This window comes from Anomaloglossus baeobatrachus, chromosome 11 (genome assembly GCF_048569485.1).
Source record: "Anomaloglossus baeobatrachus isolate aAnoBae1 chromosome 11, aAnoBae1.hap1, whole genome shotgun sequence".
Taxonomy (NCBI): Eukaryota; Metazoa; Chordata; class Amphibia; order Anura; family Aromobatidae; genus Anomaloglossus; species Anomaloglossus baeobatrachus.
In genome coordinates this window covers 19,557,849-19,585,083 of record NC_134363.1, presented here as the reverse complement: position 1 = coordinate 19,585,083, position 27,235 = coordinate 19,557,849, and the positions used below count along the sequence as shown (strand labels likewise).

General features: G+C 39.0%; 1 protein-coding gene across 1 annotated transcript; it reads left to right on the top strand.

Moving 5' to 3' along the window:
* Positions 1 to 606: 606 nt before the first annotated feature.
* Positions 607 to 24,585, top strand: LOC142257158 (B-cell receptor CD22-like). The gene is made up of 9 exons (XM_075329277.1): positions 607 to 676; positions 3,083 to 3,191; positions 4,931 to 5,284; positions 7,491 to 7,781; positions 10,955 to 11,060; positions 12,867 to 12,903; positions 15,668 to 15,712; positions 17,012 to 17,068; positions 21,679 to 24,585. Exons 2-9 carry the CDS (start codon positions 3,149 to 3,151, stop codon positions 21,778 to 21,780), a joined length of 1,035 nt encoding a protein of 344 aa, XP_075185392.1. The 5' UTR covers positions 607 to 676; positions 3,083 to 3,148; the 3' UTR covers positions 21,781 to 24,585.
* Positions 24,586 to 27,235: the final 2,650 nt, after the last annotated feature.

Genomic DNA, 27,235 nt, shown 5'->3' with positions numbered 1-27,235 from the left:
GTCTTTTGTGTGCATAGAAAAAGTCTTAGATCTTTGTGTTCAGCTCATGATAAATGGGAGCAAAAAACATGTGTTAAATGTATATTTTTGGTCAGTGTATGTGTAGTATGATGGTGTCAATTAAATGTTTAGCTTGTCCAACAGAAATTAATTCTTCACATGTTTCTGTTGATGGAAACATAAAAAAATGGCTCTTGGAAATAGTGGTGGAAAAGAAACAAAAGCAGACAATCAAAAATGGTGGAAAGGTTAAATCTTCTCTATTTTATAAGTTTGCTAAATAAATATTGTGTAAAGAAAGTACATTCTAGAATTAATGACAGATAGAATTGTATTAATAAAGCTAAGCATGAAATGTGGATTACTCTATCAGGAAAAACTGTATTTCCATCACTAGTATATACATAAAAAATAATCAAATCTGACTATTGAGCTATAATGAAGGTAAATATTCATAAGTAAGAAAAATTGGGCAAAAAGTACCGGTATATATAAACTTGTATATATAGATATTATTGAGCTGTGAACGCTTCCTTTTGTGTTTTTTGCTTATTGCGCTGATCTGGGCACATCCTCAATGTCCTATTAGCAAATAAGGGAAGTGAAGCAAGAAACAAAAAAAGCAGATGTATCTCACAGGCTTAAAGGATCAATAGACTGATGCCCGCAGAGAGGGGTAAGTGCGCCCTGCATTCGTCTGTAGAGCAGTGGGGTGGAATAGGCTAGGAGTTACCTCTATATTTGATTGAACATTTTACCTAATGTAATTTTCATTGATTTTCATATAACCGTCTATCCCAACTACTGTATATTACGTAATGGAAAAGCAAAGCCTCAGCAGTGATTGTCGGTAACGTGGAAAACAGAAACTTTATTCACCCGCATGTGCAAAGTGTCATACAACATCCATAGCAAGCACAAATAAGGCGGGGAGCTGGGCTAAAATATTACATGCAGAGGTGAATAAACGTTTCTATCTCTCATTCTTTCTTTCTTTCTTTCTTTCTATCTCTCATTCTTCTTTCCTTCAACCTCTCATTCTTTTTCTCTTTCTTTCGTTCTTTCTTTCTTTCTTTCTTTCTATCTCTCTTTCTTTTTCTTTCTTTCTTTCTTTTTCTTTCATTCTTTCTTCCTTTCTATCTCTAATTCTTTCTTTCTTTCTTTCTATCTCGCATTATTTCTTTCAACCTCTCATTCTTTCTCTTTCTTTCTTTCTTCCATTTTTTCTCTCATTCTTTCTTCCTTTCTTTCTTTCTTTTTCTTTCTATCTCTCTTTCTTTTTCCTTCTTTCTTTCTTTTTCTTTCATTCTTTTTTCCTTTCTTTCTTTCTCTTTCTTTCTTTCTTTCTTTCTATCTCTAATTCTTTCTTTCTTTCTTTCTATCTCTCATTCTATCTTTCTTTTTTTCTCTCATTCTTTCTTCCTTTCTTTCTTTCTTACTTTATCTCTTTCTTTCGCTCATTCTTTCTCTCTCTCATTCTTTCTTTTTATCATTCTTTCTCTCTTTATTTTGTTCTTCCTATCCATTTTCTTTCTCGCTTTCTCTCTTTCTTTCTTCTCTCACTTCTTCATTTTCTCTTTTTATCTCATTCTTTATTAAAACAATCATCTGTTTTATCTTTCAATCTTTCTTTCTTTCTCTCATTCTTTCTGTCAACCTCTCATTCTCTTTCTTTCTTTCTTTCTTTCTTTCTCTCATTCTTTCTTTTTCTTTCTCTCTTTCTTTTTCTCTCATTCTTCTTCTTTCTCTAATTCTTTCTTTTTTTCTTTATCTCTTTCTTTTCTCTCATTCATTCTTTCTTTGTCTCATTCTTTCTTTTTCTTTCTTTCTTTTTCTTTCTTTCTTTCTCTCTCATTCTTTCATTCTCTATTTTCATCTTATTCTTTATTTTTATCAATCATCCATTTTAAGTCTCATTCTATTTCTCTTTCTTTCTTTCTTTCTCTTTCTTTCCTTCTTTCTTTCTGTCATGGTTCCTCTGTGCAGAGCATTTTGCCTTTGGAGATGCTCTGCTGCACTTTCCTGTGTTACTGAGCTAGCAGTGTGTATGACAGCACAGGATTCCATGTTGGTGCTGATTACTCAGGTGTCCCACCTTGCTGGTAATTGCTCAGGCTTCTTTACAGAGCATGCTCGCCCAGGACATCGCCAGTTGTATTTTCTGGTTCTGCAGTTGTGCTGTTGGTGAGTGTCTCTGTTCTGATATTTTTTCTCTGACCACGGCCTGTTATTTGACTCCTCTCTGCCTGCTCCGTGTTCCTGTTGTGACCTCCTGTCTGTTGGACCTTAGACCGTTACCTGACTATGCTTTCCTCCTCAATTTATTATGTGCTCTCCTGGACTTTTGATGCTTGGATATTACCCTGACAATGCCTTTTTTCTCCTTGTGCTTATATGTGTCCTCCTGTTAACAGACCCCGGCTTTCCTGACTACGCTCCTGCCATCACTCCCCATAAGTAGTGGCTAGCATCACATTTTCCTTTCTTGTTTCTTTCCTTTTTTTATTTTTCTTCCTTGCTTCCTTACTTCCTCTCTTTCTCTGTCATAAGTGTGTCTTGTAACCCACAGGTTACATCTTGTATTGGAACAGATTCACTTTCTTTTTATGCTGAAGGAGTTAAGGACTCTTTTCCTGCTGGCTGAGATTACTCTTAGCCTTAATCATAGCTGTAGCATTTTGAAAATAATATGCCCTTCCACTATAAATAACCACTCCTGGCTTTACTCTATGCTGGTGATATTCTCTAGACTGACCATTTTGAAGGAAATTGTCTCTGCATAGCTCTGGTGTCATTTCAGTTGCATCTGCGAAGTTCCCTACTGAAGAAAATGACTGCTTTTTGCTGTGTCTTTCCCCACCTGTTTGTATTACTTTCCTTATGTTGTTTTATTGTAGTAGTGGGCTAAATGTCTTATTGACCTACTCACTAGCCAGGGTAAATTCAGGGTTAGTGAGTGCCTAGGTACGTGATGACATACGAGGGAAGGACCTGCAGTCCTTAGTGATTCCATCTGTTAATCATTATAATTTCTGAGATTTGGAATATGTTCTTTGTATTATTTTTTTTTCTGTCATTTTAGATAAAATATTGGGTCATTACAGAGTGGGAGCAGTTGACCCTCAAAGTTTCCCATAAATCTGCTGTCATGGGAGAAAAAATTGTGTTTCTACTTTCCATTATTTTACAAGGTAAACATTTTCTTTTATTCTGCCTCAATGTGTTATACACTAGACATTAAGTGATTGTCGTTGTTGTCTGTGACATCTATTTAGGATATACAATTTAAACATGTGGAATCCTAATATGTAATATACACACAGTTAGGATTCTACTGTCTCCACACTCCCCACGATCATCATGTGACTGCAAGACATGTGCCTGAATACTGTGGATTTTTTTAGGACTGCCCTTTGATAATCACCTGCAATAGCATGTCATCTCAATTAATGGTATATAATGGAGCGATTATGCAGGTTTTACGATAAATCCACTATCCATATTTTATCTAAATACTGTTGTTTCGTTTAACATTGAAAATCAGTGACTTGTCAAAAAATGACTTAAAATGGAATTCCTCTTTAAGTGTTGTTTAATAAAACTAACAATAGTTTTTCAAGGTCTCATGAATTGTTAAAGGGAACTTGTCGGGTGCAATATGCACCCAGAACATCATAAATAGAGAGAACAGTCCCGCACCACTGGGTATTACCTTGCTGTTCTGCACACTTGCTAGGAGTTTAGCTCAAATACATGATAGTCACCAGCTGCGGGGTGCTCGTCCACATAGAAGGATGAATCCAAGAAAATCCAGAAAGGAAAAAGACCGCACTCTCCACTGTGCCGAAAATCCTCTTTATTCAATCAAGTGCAGGGTAAAAGGCAGGAGAGGAGCTAGGTGCAGGCTCCTCACAAGGACGACGGCCGTTTCGCGTGTGATCACATGCGAAACGGCCGTCGTCCTTGTGAGGAGCCTGTACCTAGCTCCTCTCCTGCCTTTTACCCTGCACCTGATTGAATAAAGAGGATTTTCGGCACAGTGGAGATTGAGGTCTTTTTCCTTTCTGGATTTTCCTGGATGCACCCAGAACCATGAGCAGTTCTGTGCATATTGCTAATCCCTGCCCAACGGTCTCTGGATCTAGTAGCATAGATAAAGGGATCTTTACAAAAAGTATTTCTAAAGATCTTTAAGCAATTGCTAATGGGGCCAGCGAATAGTCATGAGGGTGTTAGTTCACTTGGCTAGTTGACCCTCTCAGCATGTAAGCACACCCCTGTGGGTGTACTAACATGCTAATGAATATGCAGCATCAGAGGCATGGTAGTGATCACCACTATCTGCTGCCACTGGATGTGGACATGATCAAAAGTCCTGGACTTCCAGTCATGCGCACTATGAAGCTGGGTGTACGTGTCCCGGCTTTCAACTGGTATGGTGTCGGATGACCATACGTCCGGGGATCCGGGGAGTCGAAAGCCAGGGTGAACAGCAGAGGTAAGAGCAACCATGCCTCAGACACCACGCATTCATTAGCATGTTAGCACACCTTTGTGGGCGTGCTAACATACTAAGGGGGGCCTAATAGCCAAACAAACTAATACCCTTGCAACTAGTCCTTGGCCTCATTAGCATATTACAAAGAATCCTTAGAAATACTTTTCCTAAAGATCTCTTTATCTATGCTAGTGTATACAGGGACAGTTAGGCAGGGATTAGCAATATGAACCCAGAACTGCTCGTGGTCCTGGGTGCATATTGCACCTGACAGGTTCCCTTTAATGTCCCCTTTATTTATTTTTTTTTATGCATTTATCACCACTAATGATTTTTTTTTTGCTATAGAATCAGGAAAATTAATACCCATAATACTCAGCCTGTAATAGATTATATGCAAACTAATGTACTAATTTTGCATTTCAATCACAGTTTGTATAGGTCAAGAAAACAAGTTTATCTTCCCAAGAAATATTCAGGGATTACTTGGCTCTTGTGTGGAGATTCCCTGTTACAAGGAGGTGTCAGATGCAGAACCCCAAAATAATAAAGTGGTCTGGCATGTGCAACCGGCCCCATTTGGACAGAGGGTCATCTTTAGCACGGATGTGTCACAAATATCCCCAGATTACAAAAACCGGGCTGAGCTTGTGAGACGCACAACAGAGAATTGTACCCTTCGAATTCACGATCTGAACAGACAAGACGAACGCTCTTATTTTCCACAAGAAGAAAAAAGACCTTTCTATCGACGTATTTCCCAGTATGTCCAACTAGAAATCAGAGGTAAACAAGACCTTCTCACTCCTTACTCCTTGTCTTATTCTTTACGGAGCTCATTCTGTCCTTGCCCTTTCATCATCATGTTCCAAAACCTTTAAGATTTGTTGGTTCTTTCTTTGATCTCCTTCACTCTCTCGCCCTTCTGTTCTTGCTCTTTCGTCATCATGTTCCCAAAACCTTAAGATGTATTATTCTTTGTTTGATTTCTCTTTAGTTCCTTCACTTTCTTACCCTTCTATCCTTGCCCTTTTGTCATCATGTTCCAAAACCTTTAAGATTTGTTGCTCTTTCTTTGCTCTTTCTTTGATCTCCTTCACTCTCTCGCCCTTTCTATCCTTGCCCTTTCATCATCATGTTCCAAAACCTTTAAAATGTGTTGCTCTTTCTTTGGTCTTTCTTTGATCTCCTTCACTCTCTCGCCCTTTTATCCTTGCCCTTTTGTCATCATGTTCCAAAACCTTTAAAATTTGTTGCTCTTTCTTTGGTCTTTCTTTGATCTCTTTCACTCTCTCGCCCTTCTATCCCTGCCCCTTTGTCATCATGTTCCAAAACCTGTAAGATTTGTGGCTCTTTCTTTGATCTTTCTTTGATCTCTTTCACTCTCTCGCCCTTCTATCCTTGCCCTTTCGTCCTCATGTTCCAAAACTTTCAAGATTTGTTGCTCTTTCTTTGATGTTTCTTTGATCTCCTTCATTCTCTCATGCTTTTATCCTTGCCCTTTCGTCATCATGTTCCAAAACCTTTATAATTTGTTTCTCTTTCTTTGATCTTTATTTGATCTTCACTCTCTTACGCTTCTATCCTTGCCCTTTCGTCCTCATGTTCCAAAACCTTAAAGATTTGTTGCTTTTTCTTTGATCTTTCATTTATCTTCTTCACTCTCTCGCTCTTCTATCCTTGCCCTTTCGTCATCATGTTCCAAAACCTTTATAATTTGTTTCTCTTTCTTTGATCTTTATTTGATCTTCACTCTCTTACGCTTCTATCCTTGCCCTTTCGTCCTCATGTTCCAAAACCTTAAAGATTTGTTGCTTTTTCTTTGATCTTTCATTTATCTTCTTCACTCTCTCGCTCTTCTATCCTTGCCCTTTCGTCATCATGTTCCAAAACCTTCAAGATTTGTTGCTCTTTCTTTGATCTTTCTTTGATCTCCTTCACTCTCTCACACTTCTATCCTTGCCTTTTCGTCATCATGTTCCAAAACCTTTAAGATTTGTGGCTCTTTCTTTGATCATTCTTTGATTTCCTTCACTCTCTCTCCCGTCTATCCTTCTTCCTACCATCTCTATTGCTTTGCTTTCTAGAAATGGGTGAATTTATCAAAAAGGGGCTGGGTGAGTGTGTTTTATATATTTTTTTAACATTTAAGAACTTCTTGTCCCATAACATTTTACCAATTTCCTGGATTTGCACAAATTGAATTTCTAAAACTTACTTGCCTTCCTCATATGCCTCATTTTTTCACTCCTTAATTTTTGATTATTTTTTTCTGAAACTCTCCTTTTTTGATTAGGGTATGTTTGCACTGCGTTTTTTGTGTTTTCATCAACCCGCCATACAAAAATCATGTTTTTTTAATGCCTTGTGGTTTTTGGACAACTTTTCTTCCAAAAACTCATGAAAAAAACTCAATGTGAACATACCTTTTCCTGTTTTCTCTTTCCCTTCTTTCTTGCCTTCCTCCCACTCCTCATTTTTTTTTCTAGTTTCTTGACCCCACCTTCTTCTCTAAGTTGCACCCTTCCTTAGTTTTTGTTTTACTTCCTGTTGAGGCTGTGTCATCGGGTAAATACACAGTGTGGTTTATAGGTAATGATATTATTATTATTATTATTACTACACATATTATTATCATTATTATTACACATATTATTATTAGTAGTAGTAATAGTAGTAGTAGTATTACACATATTATTATTATTATTACACACATTATTATTATTACAGATATTATTATTATTATTATTAGTATTATTATTAGTATTATTATTGGTATTATTTTTAGTATTATTAGTATTATTAGTATTATTTTGTACTACTACTACTACTACTACTACTACTACTACTACTACTACTAATAATAATAATAATAATCTATGCAATACTAATACTAATAATAATACTAATAATACTAATCTATATAATAATTTCATATTGAACATCCCGATTTTAAAACAATAAATTTACCATTATTTAAATCTCCCTAAAGATCAACCAATGGAGCCAATATTATCTGTGCCTAATGAACTGGCAGTGGGTGAAAATGCAGCTATGTCATGTACAGCAAATTACACTTGTGCGTCCAGTCCACCTACCATCACCTGGAACCTCATAGGTCCATACGTTACTGAAAGATCAGATCTTGGAGATGGGAAGTGGAGCTCAACATCTAAACTGGTCTACAAACCCTCCGAAGCCGAGAATGGGTCTATAATTCAGTGCACAGTCACATATTTTGGAGGGCAAATAATAAAGACAACAATCAAAATAAACATTAAAGGTAGGTATTATGTCTGGACCATGCCATATTTGTTGAGGTGTCGTACCTGTTGATGGCCCGATATAAAATTGAGACTGTACCGGCAAATTACTGTACCGTAAAATAGCAATAATATGATTATTGTGACAATAGCACTGGGCGAGGAGTGAGAAACAGGAGGCTAAAGGTCAGATCATGAAATTGATGTGTCAAAAAGGGCAACTATAGGGATCTGGGTGATTTGACAAGGGACAGATTTTGATGGATAGGGTCAAATCATCTCTAAAACTGTTGGCCACTATTGTGTGGTGCTGGAATGTTGTGTTTAGGACCTTCCCAATATAGTCTAAATCAGAAGCTTAATGATATACATTCTGTATTGAGCATGCATGAGCCCATTTAATTTATTAATGTAAACTAATTACTGTAGCAATGAGTTAAAAGGTTTCTGCCCCATACATTGCAGAATGCTGTATATGGGGCTGTGTACTAGACGACGAGTAGTGCCAATGTTTACTACGCCAAACTACAAAAGTATCTACAATTGGCATGTGCGCATCAGACCTGGTCCATCAAGCAATGGAAAATGGTGTGGAAAATGGTGGCTTTTGAAGGCGTTATTGTCCATAGAATAGGTCCTCAATGTCTGATAGGCTGGGGTCCAACACCCTGCTCCCCCGCTGATCAGCTGTTCTCAGTGCCAGCGGTGACAGGAATTGGCTAGAAATGCTCATACCCTGAGTTGCCCCGTGGCCGGGTACTGCACATCCACCCTCCATTCAAATCAATAGTAGGTGGATGGCAAGCAGTACCCATCCACGGCCGCTATCAGAAGATGGGGCAGTGTCGTAAATGAGGATTTCCGGCTGCCTGCTGCCACCGCCGCCACCGAATACAGCTGATCAATAGAGATACACTTAGAGAGAAAAACCAACAGCTCACGTAGACCTTGCAATTAATGTGGTGACTGATTAGATGCTCGGTTCCAAGACAGACCGGATCCTGCCGAAAACATGCAGAAAGGAGTGGAAAAAATCAGCACCTACTCAGGAGATCCAGAAAAACGTCTTTATTGCAATAACTGTGTATATAAAAACATAATGCAAGTTCAAAAGTAGACCACGTCTACGTGTTTCAGGTCCCAAAACCTTGGCCCACAAGTTTTTGGGGCCTGAAACGCGAAGACATGGTCTACTTTTCAAATTGCACTATGTTTTTATGTACATGGTTTTTGCAATAAAGAAGGTTTTTTGGATCTCCTGAGTAGGTGATGGTTTTTCCACTACATTCTGCATGATCAATAGGGATGCCAGGTGTCGGACTCCAGCCAATCAGACATTGATGACCTATCCTAAGGATAGGTCATCAAATTAAAAGTGGTGGACAACCTCCTTAACAATGTACTGACAAAGTACACTCCCTTCATGGCATTGTCAACTCCTAATAACAGTGTCCTCTTTCGGCAGGATAGTGTCTCCTACCAAAGTGCAATATTGTTTAGTTATGATGTGAGGAACGAGATCAAGGCTTTGAAGGCTTGTCTTAAATTCCTTAATTTCAATTAGACTTTTCATGTTTTAGAAAATAAATGATTGGTTTACAATGTCTTGGTGGCGGATATCACAGGACACTTTTAGGGGTCTTGAGAAGTCGATGCCTCAATAGATCAGGGCTGATTTGCTGCACTAGAGGTAGAATAGTAATGTTTTACACTGCACCCTGTTTACATCTAGCTGCTGCTGGAGTGGGTAAAAGTTAATCAGGTGCCAAGTGTTGTCTCCCAACTGATCTGATTCTGGCCATCAATATTATATCAGTATACATCCACTGTAACCTAAATACACAGTATATCCTCCCTATAGGAGCTAGTTGTTTGAAAATGAGCTCACATGAGATAATTGTCCAATATCCCCTCCCTAGAGGAGCTAGCTGTTTTGAAATAAGCTCACATAAGATGATTGCACAAACAGATCCTCTAGGGAGGTGAAATTGTGAAATCTGTTTCTGCAATCATCTTATGTGAGCTTATTTCCAAACAGGTGCAATCATCTTATGTGAGCTTATTAGCTTATTTCCAATCTCTCCTCCCTAGAGGAGCTAGCTGTTTGGAAATAAGCTCACAGATGATAATTGCCCAATGTCCGATCCCTAGAGAAGCTAGCTGTTTGGAAATAAACTCACAGAAGATAATTGCCCCTTCCTAGAGGAGCTACATGTTTGGAAATCTCACATAAGATGATTGTATAATCTCTCCTCCCTAGAGGAGCTACCTGTTTCAAAATTATCTCACATAAGATGATTGTACAATGTCCCCTCCCTAGAGGAGCTAGCTGTCTGAAAATGAGCTCACATGAAATAATTGCCCAATTTCCCCTCCCTAGAGGAGCTAGCTTTTTTAAAAATAAGCTCACATAAGATAATTTACCAATTTCCCCTCCCTAGAGGAGCTAACATTTTGGGAAATAAGCTCACATAAGATAATTAACCAATTTCCCCTCCCTAGAGGAGCTAGTTTTTTGTATATATGCTCCTATAAGATAATTCCCCAATATCCCCTCCCTAGTGGAGCAAGATTTTTGGACAAAAAACCTCACATACGATGATTGCACAATTTCTCCTCCCAAGAGGAGCTAGCTTTTAGAAATAAGCTCACTTAAGATAGTTGACCAATTTCCCCTCCCTAGAGGAGCTAACATTTTGGGAAATAAGCTCACATAAGGTATTTCCCCAATGTCCTCGCCCTAGAGGAGCTAGCTGTTTGGAAATAAGCTCACATAAGATGATTGCACAATGTTCCCTCCCTAGAAGAGCTAAGTGTTTGGAAATTATCTCACATAAAATAATTTCCCAATTTCCCCTCCCTAGTGGAGCTAGCTTTTTAGAAATAAGCTCACTTAAGATAGTTGACCAATTTCCTCTCCCTAGAGGAGCTAACATTTTGGGAAATAAGCTCACATAAGGTAAATCCCTAGAGGAGCTAGCTGTTTGGGAAATTATAATCTGTGAGCTTATTTCCAATGTCCCCTCCCTAGAGGAGCTAGCTGTTTGGAAATAAGCTCACATAATATAATAATGGGGATGATAATGGTGATAAAGAAAACACAGGTACTAGTAATAGCAACAATGGTGATGTTAATGTTCATTGTGGTTAAACAAATGATGACAATGGTAACAATAATAATAACAAAGAACAGGTGGTTATATTTTTACAGCTGCTCAAAATCCAAATCATTATATTGGACCAGTTATCGGAGTCATTTCTATCATTCTACTTTTGGCAATAGTTTTCATCATCTGGAGGTAAAGTATCAATTACTGATAATGTCTATTGCTCATGTGAGTATTATATTATTTGTTGCATTTTATGAAAGGATAATACACAACTTTGTATGTAAAAAATACTAAATCCGATTTTTGTTAAATTGACAGCCTGAAGCTGGGGATAATATTTGACTACTGACAATCTTCTTTCCTTTCTTTGCTGTCAGTTAAGTTTAATAGTTGGATTTCTTAAGACACAGTCCTTAAAAACACAGGTTTTGATACATAGGGAATAGACAGTAAAAAAGTAGAACGTCCCTTCAGATATTGTTCAAGTCCTTCAATTATTTTTTTTTTTTATCCATTATGTTGTAACATTTTTATTATTTTTGCGTATTTAATTTACCTACGGTCTAACAGAACATATAAGAGGAATAAAAAGAGATATATTTCAACATGGAAATAAATACCAACTTTCATCATTTCCTCCTTTAACTAAGGAGAAATCACTTGTTTACCGCTTGGAAAAAAAAAAAGAACTTCTGCTTTTCAAAATATATTTTCAACCCTTAATGTGTTTCCATACTTAATGAGGATAGGGCTCTTCTTACAACAGAATAGTTGTTTTATTTCAGAATTCTTTTTTTGTTACATTTCTTTTTAGTCAATAATGAATTTTTTTTTTACAAATATATAATTTTGTTGCATAAATCAGTAATTTTAGAAATATATAAAATATTTTATAAGAAATAGTTTAATCCTTCTTTCCTTCCATGAGATTCTTTTTCCTTGCCAATAGACTCCACATAAATTCTCAGAAAAGTTAGAAAACTGCTTTATTAACAGAAAGCTGTAAAACTGTAAATTCTAAACATGAAGAAGTGAAGTTCCGGAATTAAACTCTTTTAGGCAGAGTTACAATGTATTTATTGTAAACAATAGATTGTTACAAAATTTGAATTTTTTTTAAAAAAGAGTAATTATAATTTAAAACTTTATTCTATAAATTAATATTACTTGGAATAAAAGGTAATGTTGTAATATATTTTATCAGAGAAATTTGCTTCTTTCTCCTTCTTGACTGAGAATATAATCTGCAATATATTTGTTCAGTGATGAAAGATTTTTCCATTACTGCGCTTTGGAGATAACAGTTGGCACAGATGAAATTCTATGGAAGGGGAGGAGCTAAAGGCAGACAGGAGAGTTAAAGTTCTCCATAGAAATTTATGAGCACCAACTGTAATCTCTTAACTCAGAAAATGTGAAAGTCTATATTCATTATAGGCAAATTTTACTAATCAACTGAGAATTTTGAAAATGAAAGATCAGGCCTGGGAAAGAAGCAGATTTTGTTAATAACACACTGTATATGACAAAATTTCTTAATGCCATGCATACTATCCATTTAGAAAAAAAATTGAAACAATGGTAAGTTTTTAATAATGAAATGTGAAGATGTGTGGTTACTCAATACTGCTTCAATTTCAAATGACTGATATAATTATGTAAATATTAAAGTATACTTATTTTAGATAGATATATGTATATATTATTTTTGTATTTTTTTATCAATTGTTTAAAGAGAGGGAGTTACTCAATAGAACGATTTGCAGCTATGCTGCTACAATTTAAAATGACTAAAATATATATTATATATATTTAGATAATTATATATCCTCTTTATATTTATTATATATAATTATGTGTATATATATATATATATATATATATATATATATATATATATATATATATATATATAATTTTTTTTTTAAATTTGTAAAGAGAGGGAGGGACATTTTAAAATTAAGTAATACTGTACATTTTTCTTCATTGTTTCAGAAAACGAAACTCTTGTTTTTGGAGTAAGAAAACAGAGGTAAGCCTTCATATTTCTACATATGCCAATTTTAAATAAACAGTTTGCTAAGAAATTAATCAAAAGTTTTACTTTAAAACCTTAACTATTTTCTCCTTCCACTAAGATCAGTAAACAGTCAGATTACACAGAAGAAAAAACATTGTATCATATTTCCTACATTGACATTTTAGGGATAACTGAAAAGTGTATACAAAAAACACAAAACTACAATTTAGTGTAATACAATCTATCTCTATCTATCTATCCCTCTATCTATCTATCTATCCCTCTATCTATCTATCCATCCATCCATCCATCCAATCTCCAGTATGTACCTAGATATTTCATTTTATTGATAGATGAATGCTCTGTAGGAAAATGGATCTTGTGCAGCCTTGTTTGGTCCACCAGGGTTTTCCGCACCGATATCTTGACTGTATCAAGCCATCAGATTGCTGGTCTTCCTCTTCACCTTGTTCCTTCTATTCTTCCAACCATGATGTTGGTTCAACACTGCAGAACAGCTGCACTAAAAATAGGCTGAACTAGATGGACATAAGGTATTCCCTCTATCTAAACTATGTTACTATGATGTTCTTCTCCAGTGTTTGCTCTCTTCGTATGATGTGTCCAAAGTAGGCAAGTCGTACCTTGGTGATCCTGGCTTCGAGTGACATGTTGGTCTTGATTTGTTCCAAAATTGATGTGCTTGTTCTTTTTGCCATCAAAGGTATTCATAAAACAGCTATGGTCACTAAAATGTTGTCCCAAGAGCTTCATTAATTTTCTCCATACCTGTATTGCGCATAACTTTGTGTGGAACGTCGGTCAAGAATAGATGGAACCAATTTATTATAGACTTTAATGGAAACAATCAACTACAGAACTTTGTTTAAATCAATTCTCAGTATACTTGTGTAGTGCGAAGTAGAAGACTTAGTATTAGCGATGAGCAAACCTGAGGATCGATGTTCAGTTTTTGGCCGAACACCGACTTTTTAACAAAAATAAAAAATAGAGTTAGGGCTTGGAGCTCAGGCGCTTTACGTATGAACTTCACTTGCTCAAGCATCGCTGTATACAGGTATGCTCAGTGCTCAGCCCAATGTGATCCACTTGCAGTGTTGGAATGGCTCACACTTGGGCTAACAATAGCATGAACACATGTAGTGTGCAACCCCTCAAAAAAATGGAAAAATCCTGCCCCTCTGCCCCCGTAAGTGATCTGCTTATGGCTGGCTGTATGTGGGCAGAGATCTGAACTGTCAATCATTGACTTCCATTGTGGTTCAGGCCAAGTCCAAACCCATGCAGGTTCAGTTCGGGTGCACATGCCAAACTGATCTTCCTCAGGTTTGTGCATCTCTATGCAGGATCCCTTATCTAGTGCTTATGGGAAACCTATCCATAGTGGGGAAAATAAAATATGTCTCATCTATAGTGGGACAATCAATATAGTTAGGAGTATAGCTTCAGACCATCTTTCTTTTTATGTCTAGGAAATGGGTAAAGTTCATGTTTTTTTAAATTTACCAGCACAGATGTTTATTGATAAAGATACAAAGTTATGATCTTCCTGAAGAGTTAAGATGAATAAAATTAGACAAGGATGTAAAATAACAATGAGGATCTTAAAGGGAGTCTTTCAACAAATTTGTAGGTGTAGAAATATTGAAACATTTTTCTTCAGTATTTTTGCAGCAGCATGAATGTAAACATTATATTTTATAGAACAAATCAAGTCCTACAAGAGCTCCAAAGTCGTTCCCTAAGGCTGATGTCATGATTATTGCTTGACTTGGAAGGGGTTAAGTCGGTTGGGAGGGGTCTGTTCTTTTGTGACTCTCACGCTTTATTAGGGTGTGGATTCCTCCGGAATGCCGCCAGTAATAGTCCCTGCTCTGTAGCTTGCGCACTGGTTCCTATAAGTTGCGCTGATCTGTCCTGCTACCCAGCTTACCTCTACCTGACCTCTGTTCCCCCCATACTGTCTGTCCACCCTGTCTACCTGACCCTGGTCCCGTCCCGTGTCTCTGCCTCCACCTCCACCTTTGCACTTACATGCTCTCCAGGCCTCTGACTTTGGTAACTTCCCCTGACTACGGCTCTACTCCTTCTTGGATTTTTACGTGACCTTAACTTTTGACCCCTTTGCTTCCATTTGACTTTGGCTTGCTCACTCCCCTGTATTGACGTGACATCCCGGTTTGACTTTGGCCTGTCTAACTACTCTTACTCGTGTGCTAGCGACCTCTGGTGGGCTTTTGCATTACTGCACTTAGGAGTTCAATCTCCACTAAGACCCTGCGCCCTCTAGTGGAAGCTTGACAGCTGAAATAATTTTGGCACTCTTTATTATTTGTTTTCCTTAAACTACTGAGTGATGGCTGTAGAGCGTTTCGAGGTTGGATGCTACTCCTGTCATTCAGAAGAAGTGGGAATGGACTAATAAGTTCACAAAGCAGAGAGCCAAGATCTCAGCCATATGGACCACCGGCAAAGCCATTGCATTACCTTTATATAATTTGCACCTAGAATGTAGAAAACCTGAAAGTGTTTATTGGATTGGTAAAAGAGAATTTTTGTGCAGAATTACATTTTACTAGTTAGCGCAATATTATTTTAAAAGTTGTTTTAATGATAAAATAGAACAGTTCTCACAAATTAAATATTAGCTAAAATCAACCATTTGGAAAACATTGGATTACTCATATTATTATAGATATAATATATCTATTTGACAAAGGTTAATAATAGACATCAATTTTTCCATTTTCTTTAGAGCAACAGGAAATTAGACCCAATGCAAAGTACACCATCGAAAAATGTAAGTTACCGTTTAACAATTGAGTGCTTTGATAACACGCAAAGTTTATTCTTAACATGTATTTTATTATTCCTTATCATGGCAATAATTAGCAATACTCCACTTATTATTTTAACCCCTTCACCCCCGGGAGATTTTTCATTTTTCATTTTTTTGCTCCCCTTCTTCCGAGACTCGTAACTTTATTATTTTTCCTTCTATCTTGCCATATGAGGACTTATTTTTTGTGGAAGGAGTTGTACTTTTGAATGAATCAATTATTTTTACCATATAGTGTACTGAAAAAACGTAAAAAAATTCCAAGTGCGGAAAAATTGCAAAAAAGAGCGATTTTCCATTTTTAAGTTTTTTGCTCCCTTTTTTCAGAGTCGTAACTTTTTTATTTTTCCATCTATTTTGCCATATGAGGACTTATTTTTTGTGGAATGAGTTGTACCTTTGAATGCATCAATTGTTTTTACCATATAGTGTATTGAAAAAATGGAACAAAATTCCAAGTGCGGAAAAATTGTAAAAAAGTGCAATTGCACTATTGTTTTTGGAGTAGTTTATTCACAGTGTTCACTATATGGTTAGAATGATGTATCAGTGTGATGCCGCAGGTCAGTACGAGTTTGTGGATCCCAAACATGTATACTTTTACTTTTATCTAAAAGGTTAAAAAAAAATGTAGAAGTTTGTTAAAAAAAAGGTTACGCTTCTGACGCCATTTTCCGAGACCTGTAGCGTCCTCATTTCTCAGGATCTTGGGCTCAGTGATGGCTTATTTTTTACGTCTTGAGGTGATATTTGTAATTATTTTTTTTGTACGGATGCAATGTTTTGATTGCTTGTTATTGCATTTTTTAAAAATTTTGTGTCGAACAAAAAACAGATTTTTGGCTGTTGGAATTTTTTTTTATCACCACGCTGTTTACTGATCACATTAATTTATTTTATATTTTGATAGATTGGGCATTTCTGAATGTGGCGGTACCAAATATATGTATATTTTATATTTTTTCAATGGTTTTATTTTCAACCAATGATATGTGAATCTAATACTTAGCCAACTAATTCTACTTGTAATACCATAAAAAAACCACAAGGTGTGCTATTAAGACAGGAGTATGAGCTGCAATTTGGCTCGAAACATCTGGATTTGTGCAACCAAAAGCCATCAAGCCAATAGAAAATATATTTTTTTTAATATAATTCTAATTAATAGTAGGTTGTAATTTTTCCAATATGGAAACCTCATTCACAATTGGAGTAAATGTTCTACATATATTTATTTGATTTTTTTTTGTATATTTTTAGAGTGGCCGATACACGGATCTAATAGAAAAATCAACAACATCTTACTACACATTAGAGGTAAAATTATCAGTATGGGATTAGTCTTTCTCGGAATTCGGTAGTAATGCTAAATAAGAAGTCACTGCTAGTATTGAAAAACTTTACAAATTTTAATATTCTGAATAATTTGTTTGTAAATATGGACAAAATAAAGTATCCAAAGTTTATATCACGCACCCCACACCGAAAGGTCAACAAATTAAAGCCTTTTGTATTTAAATACTCTAATAAGCCAACATATAATTATACATATTATTAGTTTTCCATACTATTTTCTTATTCCTTTGGAATTCTTGATATTTTGTATTATTTTTGTTACTTTAAGTATCCTGTAGAAGGGGTATGATTGACATTGGACTTATCAGGGTACTAATAGGGTTGACTGAGATTAGACTGCTCAGGATAATTGGAAAAATAGTCCCACACCGGTCAATACATTGTGTCCTCCTGTTCTGTGGCCTCCTTCTAGCACACTCACCCTGCTTCAATCTATCCTAAGCTCTGCTGTCCGACTAATCCGCATGTACCACTGCTAGTCCCTGACCTCTCCTCTCAGCCAATCCTTTCACTGGCTTCCTATTGCCCAAAGACTAAAGTTCAAAACCCTAACCATGACATACATAGCTGTCAACAACCTGTCAACTCCATACACTTATGACCTAGTCTCCCGGTACCTACCTGCACGCAACCTCCAATCCTCACAAGATTTCCTTCTCTACTCCTCTCTTATCTCCTCTTCCTATAATTGCATACAAGATTTCTCCCGTGCCTCCCCCATACTCTGGAATGCTCTACCCCACCATATCAGACTATCACTTACCGTGGAAAGCTTCAAAAGAAACCTGAAGACCCACTTCTTCTGACAAGCCAAAAACCCGCAGCAACCCTTCTTACACTATACCGCTGCACAATCAGCTGTATTATCACTTACTGCATCCTCACCCATCCCGCTCAACCCAATATACCACTGCACAACCAGCTCTGCCCTCCCTACTGTATCCTCACTCATCCCCCTCACTCCACTATACCACTGCACGACCAGCTCTGCCCTCCCTACTGTATCCTCACTCATCCCCCTCACTCCACTATACCACTGCACGACCAGCTCTGCCCTCACCTACTGTATCCTCACCAATCCCAATCAGTCCACTATAATGCTGCACGACCATCTCTACCTTCAACTAATGTATCCTCACCAATCCCAATCAGTCCACTATACCGCAGCACAACCAGCTCTGCCCTTGCTTACTGTACCCTCACCAATCCCCTTTAGTCCACTATACAGCTACATGACCATCTCTACCCTCACCTACTGTATCCTCACCCATTCCCCTCAGTCAACTATACTGCTGCACGACCAGCTCTACCCTCACCTACTGTATCCTCACCCATCCCCCTCACCCCACTATAACGCTGCACGACCAGCTCTGCCCTCACCTACTGTATCCTCACCCATCCCCCTCACCCCACTATACCACTGCATGACCAGCTCTGCCCTCACCTACTGTATCCTCACCCTTCCCCCTTACCCCACTAAACCTCTGCATGGGCAGATCTGCCCTCACCTACTGTACCCTCACCCATCCCTCTCACCCCACTATACCGCTGTACGACCAGCTTTCTTACCTACTGTATCCTCACCCATCCCTCTCATCCCACTATACCGCTGCACGACCAGCTCTGCCCTCATTTACTGTATCCTCACCTATCCCCCTCACCCAACTATATGGCTGCAGGACCAGCTCTACCCTCACCTACTATATCCTCACCCATCCCCCTCAGTCCACTATACCGCTGCATGATCAACTCTACCCTCACTTACTGTATCCTCACCTATCCCTTGTAGACTGTGAGCCCTCGCGGGCAGGGTCCTCTCTCCTCCTGTAGACTGTGAGCCCTCGTGGGCAGGGTCCTCTCTCCTCCTGTAGACTTTGAACCCTTGCGGGCAGGGACCTCTATCCTCCTGGACCAGTCTGTGCCTTGTATTGTTCATGATTATTCTACTTGTCCCTATTATGTATACCCCTTTTCACATGTAAATCGCCATGGAATAAACGGCACAATAAAAATATAATAATACTAAATAATAATAATAATAATGAATCTGAGCCTCGTTTCCAAGAAACCAAGGTGCAATACCATATACAAACATGAAAACCAAGGTACCTTTTCCTATGAAAAGTAGACTCATTTTCTAATCTTAGACAACTGTTTTACGTGATAGTTTTTCCATAAATCGAATCTGTCACCAAGTTTTCACCTTACAGAGTGTGGCCAGCACCTGTATGTTGCAGCATTCTAGAATACTCTATATACTGTATGTCCCCAATCCACTCTATAGGGCAAAAATAGCTTTTATAATGCTAATCTACTTTTCTTTGCGATGGCCAGCTCTTGCCTTGATTTGCTGCCTCATCTCTTGTGTTTTCCAGTCAACAAATTTTCCCCTTATAGACAACAGCCAACACCTGTATGACCTCTATTACAGCATTCTAGAGCGCTCTATATACTGTATGTCCCCAATCCACTCTGCAGGGCAAAAAAATAGCTTTTATTATGCTCATCTATGGTTCTTTGCGATGGTCGTCTCTTGTCTTGATCCGATGCGTCCTCTCTTGTTATGACACCAGTTCCTTCCTCTCTTCATGTAGACCACGCAGTCCTATGTTATCCACACAGTGTCCTCCATCGAACATTTGAGCAACTGCAATTCTGCTAAAGACAGAGCAAAGTACAGTAATGTGCAGATGAGGGAAAGTACAAAGAACTCCTTTGCATGCTCACTACAATACTTTGCTCTGCCATAATTAGGGCAAAGAGAAGTGCAGCTGCTAAAAAGCATGATGGAAGACCCTGTGTAGATGACATAGGAAGCAGGTAAGGAGGACAGTGAGCAGAAAGGAGAAGTCAACAAATCACGACCAGACGCCCATCAGACCAGACAACCCCGCAGGTGAGTACAACGAAGGGCTCTTTATTCTAGAATACTGCATATGAGGACAAACAGGTGCTGGCCCTACTTTACATAGGGAAAACCAGGTGACAGGCTCCCTACAAAAATAAAATGCAAAAACAGTCAACAGATCTAATGGTCTACCTGGCCAATCATTCAGCCAACTTATAAACTATGAAAACTATGTGTCATGATTCATGCACGGCTCTGCAGTTCTTGGAGGGGCCTGTTTGTTCTGGCCTTGTTCTGAGGTCACAACACCATAAATTGGTGCAGCTCCTTTTAGGACAACACCAGTGATTTTTCCGGCTCTGCCATGTGCTCTGTTCCTGTGAGACATTCTCTGGTTCTTGTCCTGCTACCCGGTACTGTTTGTGCTGACCACCACTCCCCTTGCCCATCCTGACTTCCATCCTATTGTTAGGGCCAGGTGGACGGGCAGACCCAGGAGGTGGATCCACTGGTCCGAACTCCTTGATGAAGGTAAGGGGTCCGGTAGCTGGAGCACTACGGGTAGCAGGACAGACCGTGCACAAGAGTAGAATGGAGAAGTCCCTGGGACCACGGAGTCACTGATAGTAGTCCGGGTGACGGAGCTCAGGTTCGGAAGCCGAGATGTTGTCAGGCGGAGTCCGGAACCGATGGAGCGAGAGGACGGGTCACCACAGGGATCAGAGATGGAACGGACTGTCAGGATGGCAGATAGTCAGCGTTCGGGGTTCGGGATTCGGCAGGACCGGATGGCGAGGCAGGATCGGCTCTAGAAGAGAGAGAGGTGAGTATATCACAGGAACACAAGGAGACCTGACTCCTAGCTTGGGAAACACGAAGAACAGCCCCGCCCACTTGGACACTAACCCCTTTTATACCCTGTACCTGTGTGCTCAATTTCCTGTCAGTGGACGCTGGCCCTTTAAGAAAGGGTCAATGACCGCGCGCGCGCCCTAACGCGCATGCGCGAGGCCCGGGTGCCAGAAGCCAGGGCAGGGAGTGGTGAGGAGGAAGCAGGAGAGCCGGGCTGGGGCTAAGTAGCCGACGGGCGCCGGGAGCGGGGACCAGGACGCCTGGGAACCGCAGGCAATGGAGGCTGGAGACCGGGGAGCGGCGGACGCCGGACAGAGGAACCGGGAAGCGACGCAGGGAAGCCGGGGAGCGTGGCAGGTGAGCCGGGGAGCAGAGCAGGGGACCCGGGGAGCGTGACACCTATCTTGCCTGACCTGACCTCCATTCCCTCGACCTGACCTCAATTTTCCTGGCCTGTCCTTATCTCCATTCCTCCTGCCCATCTGTACCTCCATCCCTGCTACCCATCCTTTTGTCCATACCTCCCTGTCCTCGGGTCTCCTGTCCTATGTTTCCCACTTCCTACCCTGTACTTAGCTGCTCTCCCGTTATCTGACCTCGGTACTGTTCTTTGACTTTGGCTTGTTTTCTCTTCGGTACTGACAGTGACATACCCTGAATGATCGACTATCCCTGCTCTTGTGTTAGCGACCTCTAGTGGGATTCTGTCTAACTACACTCAGGAGTTCTTTTCCTACCCGAGTGCTTGAGCCCCCAAGTGGTAGCTTGACACTATGTATTTATTTCAATAATAAAGATCATATAATTTAACTTTGTAAATATTTCTACACTTGAAACTATTAAAACTATTCACTTTTTCTTCCTTTTACAGCCAACAGCTCATAGCCACTTGCATAAAAAAGGACAAAATGGGATGCAGTCCTATGAAAATCAACCTGTATATGAAGACATGTCTGTAAGGCGAACTAAATAAAGGGAGAGATATAGAGAATAGAATTATGTGAATTACGGAAGAAAAAAAACTTTCATATTTCGAATTGTATTTTCAAATATTACCCATCTTTTAGTTAAAATTCCTATAATAACTGGAAGGTTTTATTTTTGCGTTGATTAGAAAATAAAGTGATTTTTTTGTTCTAGATTCTAGAGGATCTCTCCAATCATATTGGGATGTACTAACGATCTAACGTCTATGTTAGACAAATGTTTAACTTTCAAAAAAAATATTTCTGTTATGGTCATTTCCCTTGGAGATTAATGACAGGCTCAAGTTTGCTATATCATCTGAGACTATACACATTGAATGTGTATTTACTGTTGCATACACGGGGTTAATATTAGTTTTCTTGGTTTGCAGCAAGATCGGTACATCTGCTCAGGTGTTACCACTGATAACCACTCCCAACCTGGATAAATACCCTCTGCTCCCAACAGAGGGTGCCTGTTATTCATTTCATTCTGGAGCTTGATCTGGAGGGGGAACGAGTTGATCACTACTGCTGCTGCTGTCTTCTGTGTTTCGGTGTGAATATACCTCTTTGATAAGTTACCTTGTCCTTACCTTATTTACCCCTGCAGACCTTCTTGTAGTCCCCCTGGTGTTTGTTTTTGATGTGCACGAGTTTTGTTATCCTCCCAGTCTGGGTTGTTAGTCTGTGGGGTTTTATGACTTTTTTCCCGGCTTGACCCTTGGGTGGTGGGTGTGGAGGGTGCTACATCAGGGTCTTGGACAGGAAATAGGGACATGATAGTGGCTTAGACCTCACTACCATCAAGTGTACCTCTGGGTTGAGGGTCAGCTAAGAGTGCTATGTAGTCTGAGGGCCAGCTTAGGGGTCCATACCCAGTCACATTCTAGTCACCAATGTGACAATTTCTCAGTTAATGTCCTCATGTTCTCAGGAATGGAGAGATTTTTTGGACACGGCGCCCTATGCCAAAGAAAATCCCAAGGAACTGGGAATAAGAACAGCGGGAAAAAAATCAGACAGATAAGTCAGAAAGACATAGCACTTGTTATACAGAAAGATACATAAAATGAACAACAAGAAATTAATAGAGACAGAAGGAAAGAAACAGAAGTCACAGACACTGTTAGGCAATGAGCTGCCGCCGTCAATGCTACAAGTCCCGATAACACAATCTGTGACCGTGATAAAATCTGTCTGCTCTGCGTTGTCTTATTTCGAAATGTCTGGTAAAAGAAAATGTCAATGGTCCGGACAATCTAAAAGGAAATACTTGCACTATGTCATCTGCTAAAAAGAATGTGAGTGAATAAAATGCATAAATAATCAACATATTTCCAAAAATTCAGCTTTATTTATGCATCATTTTTTGAGTAGATATTTGCACTAAAATATGCACTAATAATTTGCTAAAGTTATTGAATCTAAGCTGCATTTTTTCATGTTTTTTAAGTGCAGAAACAATGAGATTTTTCACTGTAAAAAGCAATGTTGCATGCATCTTTGTTTTCTGACGTCTTCTGAATCGATTAACAAAGTCCTTAAAAGCACAAAGAACATGGAGCCTAAATTTTCTAAGTCACATCCAATTTGCTTAGCCTTTTTAGTCTGGCCAAAACCTTAAACATTAGGGCTATCCATGTTCTACCGTACCGTGACATTGTAAAATATTGCTGCATAGCAGAGCAATCGCAAGTGGTGGGAGTGGATAACCAGCTGTCAGGCAGAGCCAAGGTCCACATCAAGAAGGCAGAGATGGTTTATTACAGTCTCTATCTTCTTAAGTGGGGCGGCACGGTGGCTCAGTGGTTAACACTGCAGCTTTGCAGCGCTGGGGTCCTGAGTTCAAATCCCACCTAGAAACAACATTTGCAAGGACTTTGTATGTTCTCCCCATGTTTGTGTGGGTTTCCTCCAGGTACTCCGGTTTCCTCCCACACTCCAAAGACATACAGATAAGGAATTTAGATTGTGTGCCCCAATGGGGACAGTGTTGCCAATGTATGTAAAGCGCTGTGGAATGAATAGTGTTATATAGATGAATAAATATTTTTAATATATTATTAAAAGCTACTGGCACTTCCTTATCCTGAGCTACAGGAGAGAGCAGGAGCTGCTGAGCCTTTGGAGACCCAATCAGCTTGGCCACGCATCCAGGAGGTTTAATTTCCACTGTAACTTGGGTAGTTAATAGCAGCCCCAGTTACAGAGGAAATCAGATAAAAAATATATACTATATTGTTGTTGAAATTAGTGATGAGCGGTTCCCTGGAGGCTCGGTTTGACTGCAGAAAACAAGCCTAGCTCCACAGGCTTAAGCTTGACCTGAACCCTGGATCAAGTCATTGATTCGCAGTTTGAGTCTCTGCCCACATACAGCCAGCCATAAACAGATCATTTCCAGGTGCAGGTAGGTGGGCTACTTCAAACTTTTTTTTTGTTGCACATTACATCTGATCACGCTGTTGTTACCCCCAGTGCGAGCGGTTCACACAGGGCTGAGCACCAAGCGTACCAAAGCACAGCATTGCTCTCAAGAGGTTTGTCTGCGTGTAAAGCATTCGAACCCCAAAACCAAACCTTGATTTTTAAATTTGGTGTTTGGTTCGAAAACCTGAACCTCATGTTCGCTCATCTCTAGTTGAAATGCCCCCTAGAAATCTTTTATGACTTTATGGGGGTGCACATTGTGTAAAATAAATGAAAAATTAATTAGTAAAAAAGAATATTAGTTAAAATAAATAGTTAAAATAATAATAAATAATAATAATAATAATAATAATAATAATGTCGTTATTATTATTATTAATGACAACAACAATAATAAAATAATAATGATAATAACAACGACAACAATTTTATTATTATTATTATTATTGACAACACTAATAATAATAACAATAATAATAATAATAATATTGTTGTCGTTATTATTATTATTATTATTATTATTATTTATTATTATTATTAACAATAATGACAACAATATTGTTATTATTATTATTATTATTATTATTATTATTGACAATAATGATAATAATAATAATAACAATAACAATAATAATAATAATAATAATAATAATAATATGCTGTCAATTAAAATTGCTTTAACATGTCCAGTATATAAAAGTAATTGTTATGGAAATGGGGAAATATTTTAATGTGTTTTTTAGTGGTCCTTTGTAATCATTAAAAAAAAATTGTGGAAAAAAAAGTCATGATTTTTCAATTATTCTCCCACTAACATTGCCTGACATAAATAAACTAAAAAAAAAAAAACAATATTAAAATAGTAGAAAAATGAATAAAAAAAATGCAATTTTTTTTTAATATCCGAATGAGAAATTATTTTACATTTCTTTAAACAACAAGTATAAACAACAACAACAAAAACAATGTGTGCCTTATTAGGAAGAGGGGTAAGTGACATAGGTCTGAACTGGTTAAGCCAATCAAGACAGTTTTTATACTATGTAGGAACATGGCCTTAGACAGGTTATTGGTCACCACTGGTTATCAATAGGGATGATTCAGAAAATATTCGTGAAGCTGAATAATTGAGGTATTCAATCATCCCTAGTTATCAACCATTTTCCCACATCCAAATGTAATGAGGGTTGCTTTGATATTACTGTGGCTGTGAGTGTGATAAGTAACTTGAAAAGGAGACAAGGAGACTTTATATTGTCATAAATGTCTTTTTTGGTCCAAATCCAAATTTTCTGATAAATTAGGCTATATAAACCCAAAACAAATTTTGGGAAATTCGTCCATCTCTAATTATGAAGTTCAATAAGGCATAACATGTTGCAAAATTTCTTTCTGAGAAAACCACATTCCAGGTTCCTCTTTTCTGCATAATATGTCATAGCGGGGAAAATTCCCTTTTAACTGTAAAATAATACGTAAATCACTGATGAAATGTATTTCACAAATAAAGAACCAAGCAGCAATGTACAGTATGTAGGTAATAGTGTTCCAAATATTTATTCTAAAAGGTGTTTGTTGTTGTTGTTTGTCAATAAAACATATTATTAGTGATGAGCGAGCATGCTTGTCACTGCTCGGTACTCGCACGAGTATCGCTGTACTCGGGCTGCTCGGCGGGGACTGAGTAATCTCGCGATACTCGTGCTGTACTCGTGGTCTTCATTTCTGCATGTTGGCGCTCTTTTGAGAGCCAGCCCTCATGCAGGGATTGTCTGGCAGACCACTGCAATGCCACAGCCCTGTTAGTTGTGGAATTGCAGTGATTGGCCGGCCTGCACAGCGTGACCGAGCCTTTATATCGGCCGGCGCGCTGTGCTCTGCTCACAGCTATCCAGACTGTCAGTGCAGGGAGAGTGTCGCTGATTCAGGGAAAGCTTTGCGGCCCTTTATAGTTAGTTCCGGAGCAGGGCTGCAAACAGTGTGACCAGAAGTCCTTCTCAGGACTATTCTAGTTGTATACAGGCAGGCAGGGTATAGCCAGGTCGGAGTACAGTAGCAGAGTCCTTCTCAGGACTACTGTTGCTATATACAGGCAGGGTATAGCCAGGTCTGAATACAGGCTAGTGACCAAAAGAGTCCTTGTCAGGACTATTGTACCAGTATACAGGCAGGCAGGCAGGCAGGGTAGTGGTGACCGTATACCAGCCTTCATCATATCTGGGGCTGGTGTACACAGTGTAAAACAGTCCAGATAGTGTCTGACTTGTCTGTAATTGTCGCTCCCCAAAAAAACCTGTTAGGTTATTATTGCGTCCGTGCTTGGTTTTTAAAACCGCACGTGTGTGCCTGTTGGTGGCAGCGTACAGGTGCACTTGTGTGCAATTTCCACACACTTTGATATAACGCACAAGTAGTGAATATACACGTCAGCACTCAGTGCACAGCATTGCAAAATGCGCAAGGGCATTGGCAAGGAACAAGGAAGTGGACGTGATGGTGGTGCAGGCAGAGGCCGAGGTCGTGGGCAAGCTCTAATTTCGCCACAACAAAGGGCCACATCTAGTCGCTCGCACGTCCTGTCCCAAATTCTTGGGGACCGCAGCAGTACACCGCTCTTGAACCAAGACCAGTGTCAACAGGTTGTTAGTTGGATAGCAGATAATGCTTCCAGTCAGATTGGCACCACCACAAACACTCTGTCTTCCACACGGTCAAGTGTCAGTAGCCGTGATACTGCACCGCACATTTCTGAACCTGATCCTCCTTCCTACCACCAGGCTGAGTACACGTCCTCCTCGGACATTAATGATCCCACACTTGGACACTCGGAAGAGCTGTTCACGTTTCCATTCACACATTCTGGCCTCTCGCCAGCTCATATTGAAGTGGGTCATGAGGAGATCGTCTGTACAGATGGCCAAATATTTGAGCAGCCACGTTCTCACGAAGTTGGCAACGTGTCTCAACAAGTGGTGGACGATGATGAGACACAATTGTCAGCAAGTCAGGAGGAGGAGCAGGGTGCGGAAG

Excerpts from the sequence above, each read along its gene's own strand:
- LOC142257158 (XM_075329277.1), top strand. The coding sequence starts at position 3,149 with ATGGGAGAAAAAATTGTGTTTCTACTTTCCATTATTTTACAAG. Across the intron at positions 7,782-10,954 it reads AATCAAAATAAACATTAAAG|GTGGTTATATTTTTACAGCT; the intron begins GTAGGTATTATG and ends AACAAAGAACAG. Across the intron at positions 12,904-15,667 it reads TTTGGAGTAAGAAAACAGAG|AGCAACAGGAAATTAGACCC; the intron begins GTAAGCCTTCAT and ends CATTTTCTTTAG.